Raw genomic sequence first — 6,556 nt, 5'->3', positions numbered from 1 at the left:
ATGCCACAGCACTCTACCCAGAGGGACAGCTTGAGGCTCTGTCTCAAAAAAAAAAAAAAAATAACAAAATTCCTGTCACTCTTCGTAAAACAAAAATGATCACATTGATTAGCTCCACTGTTTGTTTCTTGGCTTATAGTACCTGTCCAAAACATCACAAATGAAGGTCATCATTGCTCATGGAGAAGAATGACTCTCTTCTGAATAGGCATGGTGGCTCACAACTGTAATCCTAGCACTTTGCAGGTTTTTTTATTTTTTGGCCAGAGCTGGGTTTGAACCCGCCATGTCTGGCATATGGGGTCAGTGCCCTATTCCTTTGAGCCACAGGCACTGCCCAATCCCAGTACTTTGGGAAGATCCCTTGAAGCCAGTAGTTTTAGACAAGACTAGGCAACACGGTGAGACTCCATCTCTTCAACAAACAAAAAATCAGCAGCACGTTTGTAGTCCTAGCTACTTGGGAGGCTAAGACAGCAGAATTGCTTCAGCGCATTGTTTGAGATTGCAGTGCGCTATGACCACATCACTGCACTCCGGCCTGGGTGACAGAGCAAGATCCTGTCGAGAGAAAGACAGAGAGAGAGAGAGAGAGAGAGAGAGAATGACTCTTTGTTATTGTTTGTTGTTTGTGACAGAATCTCAAGCTGTCCCCCTGGGTAGAGTGCCATGGCACCACAGTTTACAGCAACCTCACACCCTTGGGCTTAGGTGATTTTCCTGTTTCAGTCTTCCAAGTAGCTGGGACCATGAGCACCCACCACAATGGCTGACTAATTGTCATCGTCATTGTTGTTTTAGTAGGCCTGGGCTGGGTTCAAACCACCAGCCTCAGTGTATGTGGCTGGCACCTACCCACTGAGCTCCAGGTGCTGCCAAGAATGACTCTTTGGTTTTTTGTCTATTTGTTTGACACAGAGTCTTGCTCTGTATTCTAGGCCAGAGTCCAGAGGCATGATTATGCCTCAAACTCCAGGCTCAAGCAATCCTCCTGCCTCAACCTCCCAAGTAATTGGGACTACAGATGTGCTGCTGAGTTTTTGCTTGTTGTAGAGATGAGAGTCTTGCTCTTGCTCAGACTGGCCTCAAACTTGTGGCCTCAAGTGATTCTCCATCCTCAGCATTCCACAGTGCTAGGATTATAGGCATAAGCCACGGCACCCAACCACATTTCTAGTAGTTTTGATTCTTTCATGAAGACTGAAGAAACTTTACGTTCCTCTTAATATGGGAGAAAAGTTTTTCTATTTATTCAAACTAATATTAATAAACTATAAGATAGCATTACCTTACAGTACACTTGTACCTTCCTTTTCTTTCAGTGTTTTTTGCATTTGACAAAGACAATGATAACTACATAAATGTTAAAGAGTGGGTTAAAGGATTATCAGTGTTTCTTCGGGGGACTTTTGAAGAAAAGCTGAAGTGTAAGATTTCTATATGTGATTACTGGCTTAGTAGTATATATTGGTAATTTTTTATTTAGTGACTGTTTAAATATATTTAAAAATATAAAATCAGTGCAAAAATAGTGCACGGCAGCTTTAAAAAAAGCCAACAGGTGAAATAAGTCAAAGGATTAAAATAAAAGAGGACTCCTCAGCCCCAGGGGTCTCCAATACTCCCTTCGCTGATTCTGTAATGCACAGTGTTACCAGGATGGGTCTTTGGCTTAAGTCTCAGGCTAAGAACAGCAGCTAAGAGCCAGGGCTTGTGCTAACTCTGATCACCTGGCAAGGCTGAGCTTTCTCAGGCTGCCTCCGGGCAGAGCAGGAAACGGGCCTCAAGATGGGCCAGTGCATGTGTTACACAGGGGCCATTCCTTGTCTTTTCATCAAAGAAAATGTGAGGGGTTGATACATGACAAGATAAAACATGCATTAACCATCCGATATTCATACTTGAGTGCTGGAGTTGGGTTAGGTGACTGACAGAAGAGGGAAGTGAAGAGAGGGGAGAAAGCTGGTGACAAGACAAGCCCAAAGGGAGGACGATGTTCGGTGGTGCTTCCTACAGAAAAAGGAAGGTTAGGAATTCCAAAGACAGTAATCTTCAATTTACAATTGAGCGTAGAGTTTGCTCTGACTTGTACCACTGGGGTAATGTTCGTTTCCTATGCTTTACCCCTCTGGTGTCAGGAGTTTGGATGAGCAACTCTGGAAAGAGAATAGGTACAATTTATTTATTTGTTTGTTTCTGTAAAATATACATATGTAATTTGCATCTTTACCATTTTTCAGTGTACAGTTAAGTGGTAATAGATACATTTATATTCTTCTCCCCCTTCATTTCCTCTTCCCCACTCCCCTTCCTTACCTCTGATAACCACCATCCTACTCTTTGTCTTCATGACATCTACTTTTTCTTTTTCTTTTCTTTTTTTTTTTAGAGACAGAATCTTTATCACCCTCGGTAGAGTGCCATGGCATCACAGGTCACAGCAACCTCCAACTCCTGGGCTTAGGTGATTCTCTTGCCTCAGCCTCCCCCGTAGCTGGGACTACAGGCACCCACTACAACACCCAGCTATTTTTATTTTTGTTGTTGTTGCAGTTTGGTGGGGGCTGGGTTCAAACCCGCCACCCTCAGTATATGGGGCCGGCACCCTACCCACTGAGCCACAGGCGCCACCCAATATCTACTTTTTCAACTCCCACAAATGAGTGAGAGCATATGATATTTGTCCTTCTATGCCAAGATTATTTCACTTAACATATGGCCTCCAGGCTTGGAGCCCATAGCACAGTGGTTACAGTGCCAACCACATACACCAATGGTGGCAGGTTTAAACCTAGCCTGGGCCAGCTAAACAAAGACAACTGCAACTAAAAATAGCTGAGCCAGTGGCACCTGTGGTTCAGTGAGTAGGTCGCCGGCCCCATATACCAAGGGTGGCAGGTTCAAACCTGGTCCTGGCCTAACTGCAACAAAAAAATAGCCAGGCATTGTGGCTGTTACTGTTACTGTTACTCAGTTCCAGTTACTCGGGAGGCTGAGGCAAAGAATCCCCTAAGCCCAGGAGTTGGAGGTTGCTGTGAGCTGTGATGCCACAGCTCTCTACCAAGGGCAATAAAGTGAGACTCTATCTCTACTTAAAAATAAATTTAAAAAAATAACCAGGCCATTGTGGTGGGTGCCTGGAGTCCCAGCTACTTGGGAGGCTGAGCAAGAGAATCGCTTAAGCCCAAGAGTTTGAGGTTGCTGTGAGCTGTATCGCCACAGCACTCTGCCAAGGGCAACATAGTGAGACTCCGTCCCAAAAAAACTCCCCCAAAACAAAACAACATATGACCTCCAGCTCTGTGCATGTTGCTACAAATGACAGGATTTCATTCTTTTTGTGGGTGTATAATATTCTACCATATATTTATATATCTCTTTTTTTTTCATCTGTTGATGAGCACTTAGAATAATTCCATATTTTGTCTATTATGAGTAGTGCTATAATAAATCTAGGGATGTAGGTATACCTTTGATACATTGATTTCCTTTCTTTCAGATATATACTCAATAGTAGAACTGCTGGATAATGTACTAGTCCTATTTTTAGTTTTTTGAGAACCTTCAAGGAATCATTTTAGTAGCAATTTCCAAGGGAACAAAGTGCTTAAAATGTGTAATTGCTTAAGTTATGTGTGTGTGAGCAAATTTTTATCCCTTCTTGTTCTTCCGCTTGAATTTGAATTTGGGGCATTGCAAAGAAATTCCTTAAAAATACATTTTAAAAATTGTAGCAGCATTTTTTCAATTACAAAATTTCTTTGAAACTTAAAATTTGTTTCCTTCAGTCTAATTTTTTGTGAAATAACATTTAAATATAGTTTCCACTTAAATTTGCTCCAATGTTCTTATATAAAAGTCTCACAGAGAAGTGAAAAGCTAAGTTTCATGAATGTAAATTCTTGTGATAATAGTAATAATTCTTGTGACAAATTGTCTTCCAACCCTTAACTTGTCTTTTGAGGCTAGGTGTGTTTCCTGCAAACAGCAAATAGATGGCTTGTGTTTTTTTAATCTAATCAACCAATCTGTGCCTCTTCAGTGGGAAATTCAAGCCATTAACATTTATTGAGATAATTGATAAGTGTGATAGTGTTCTATTCATCTTATTTTGTGGAAGTCCATTACTTAGTTTTGCCTTTTGCATCATTGTGGAAGCTAGTTTCCGTCCTTTAATTTCTGAGTTCTTACTTTGCTGGTGGTCCATTGTGATGGTCAGTGTGTAGAACAGGTATTTCCTGTAGAGCTGGTCTTGTTCTGACAAATTTCCTCAGTGTTTGCATCTCAGTAAAAGATTTGATTTCTCCATCAATTTAAAAGCTTAGTTTAGTGGGATATAGAATTCTGGGCTGAAAATTGTTCTGGTTAAGTACAATTAAGTAGATTAAAGGTAGATGACCATCGTTTTCCGGCTTGAGAAGTTTCATTAGAGAAGTCTGCGGTCACCTTGATGGATTTGCCCCTGTAGGTCAATTGGTGCTTACTCCTGGCAGCTTGGAAAATCTTTTCTTTTGTCTTGACTTTGGACAGGTTCATCACAATGTGTCTTGGAGAAGCTCTGTGTGAGTTGAGGTGACCTGGGGTCCCATATCTCTCTGAAAGGAGTGTGTTGGAATCTTTGGTGATATTTGGGAAATTTTCATTTATAATGTTCTCTAGTATGGCTTCCATTCCTCTGGGGCATTCTTCTTCCCCTTCTGGGATACTTATAACTCATATGTTTGAATACTTCATAAAGTCCCATAATTCTGTCAGTGAACGTTCTGCTTTCTCTCTCTTCTTTTCTGCCTCTTAAACTATCAGAGATATCTCAAGAGCTGTGTCCTCTACCTCTGAGATTCTTTCTTCTGCAAGGTGTAATCTGTTGTTGATACTTTCTATGGCATCTTTAAGTTCCCTAATTGCTTCAGTTCCTTCAGCTCTGCTATATCCTTTCTATATTCTTCATATCGTTCATCTCTTATTTGATTCTGTTTTTGGATTTCCTTTTGGTTATTTTCCACTTTATCAGCAATTTGCTTCATTGTTTCCTTCATTGTTTTCGTCATCTGTATTTTAAATTCCCCTTCTCTCATTTCTAACATTTCTTTATAGGTGGAATCCTCTGCAGTAGCTACCTCATGGTCCCTGGGGGGTTGCTCTGGACTGGTTTTTCATGTTGCCAGGCTTTTTCTGCTGATTCTTCCTCATGAGTGTTTTCTTTTACCTGTTTCCTTGCCCTAATTTTTCTTTCACTTCCTCTTGCTCTTTAAGTTACTGTGCCTCTGGCCTAAGGTTTTGATGAGTCCAGTTCTCCACTGCTTTTTTCCTCCTTGTGGGGGTCCGGAAGTCTCTCACTGACTCCCTGTGTCCCCAAAGGGATGTTTCTGGGCAGATCCCACCAGCCAGAGATGGCTGGAGTCTTCTCACCCTAATCTGTGATATCCAATTTCAGAAGATGAGATCTTTTATCTGTTGCTTCCTGAGCCAATTTCTATTCTGTGGCTTGAATTGAAACCAGCATCTGGAATCTCTTAATCTGTTACTGCCTCTGGCTTCCTGCATATTTCAACTTTACATGGTATATTATTCTTTTTTTGCTTCAGAAACAAGGATTTTAGTCAGTAATACAAATGGCCAATTGGGAAGAGACCAAACACAGATGCTAAGCTCTTCTAGCAGGGCCAGGCAAATGGAATCCAGAAGAAAGGAGGGATTGCAATCTTATTTTCAGATACATGTGGATTTAAAGCAACTAAAGTCAAAAAAGATAAAGATGGTCACTTCTTATTGGTTAAGGGAAAAATAAAACAAGAAGACATTTCCATTCTAAATATTTATGCACCCAACTTAAACACTCCCAGATTCTTGAAACAGACCTTAATTAGTCTGAGCAATATGACATCCTATAACACCATAATAACAGGGGACTTTAACATTCCTCTCACAGAGCTGGACACATCCTCTAAATAGAAATTAAACAAAGATATAAGGGTCTTAAATGAGACCCTAGAACAACTGCACCTGATAGATATATATAGAACTCTCCACCTCAAAGATAAAAGAATATACATTGTTCTCATCACCCCATGGAACATTCTCCAAAATTGATCATATGCTAGGACACAAAACAAACTTCAACAGAATCAAAAGAATTAAAATTTTACCTTGTATCTTCTCAGACCACAAGGCACTAAAGGTGGAACTCAACTCCAAAAATATGTTCAACCCCACACAAAGGCATGGAAAATAAACAACCTTATGCTGAATGACAGTTAGGTGCAATAAGAAATAAAAAAGGAAATCACTAACTTCCTTGAGCATAACAACAATGAAGACACAAGCTACCCAAACCTGTGAGATACAGCAAAAGCAGTCCTGAGAGGAAAATTGATCACTTTAGATGCCTACATTCTATGCTTTACATGCCAACAGAAAAAGAGCACATCAACAAACTCACAAGCCATCTTATGGAATGGGAAAAGGAAGAACAATCTAAGCCTTAACCCAGCAGAAGAAAAGAAAAGAAATATCCAAAATTAAATCAGAGGCTCGGCACCTGTGGCTCAAGCAGCTA

General features: G+C 40.6%; 1 protein-coding gene across 1 annotated transcript in view; it reads left to right on the top strand.

The window, feature by feature from the left end:
• LOC100960322 (EF-hand calcium-binding domain-containing protein 1) overlaps positions 1 to 6,556 on the top strand; it is a 22,184-nt gene that overhangs the window by 2,001 nt on the left and 13,627 nt on the right. Inside the window, exon 3 of the mRNA XM_023507507.1 lies at positions 1,323 to 1,427. Within this exon, the coding sequence (XP_023363275.1) occupies positions 1,323 to 1,427 (105 nt within the window). The remainder of the gene's footprint in view (positions 1 to 1,322; positions 1,428 to 6,556) is intronic.

The sequence above is a fragment of the Otolemur garnettii genome, unplaced genomic scaffold, assembly GCF_000181295.1.
Source record: "Otolemur garnettii isolate 467f Iridium unplaced genomic scaffold, OtoGar3 scaffold00005, whole genome shotgun sequence".
NCBI lineage: Eukaryota > Metazoa > Chordata > Mammalia > Primates > Galagidae > Otolemur > Otolemur garnettii.
Note: the sequence above shows the minus strand (reverse complement) of the source record. Positions and strands in the feature narration are given on the sequence as shown.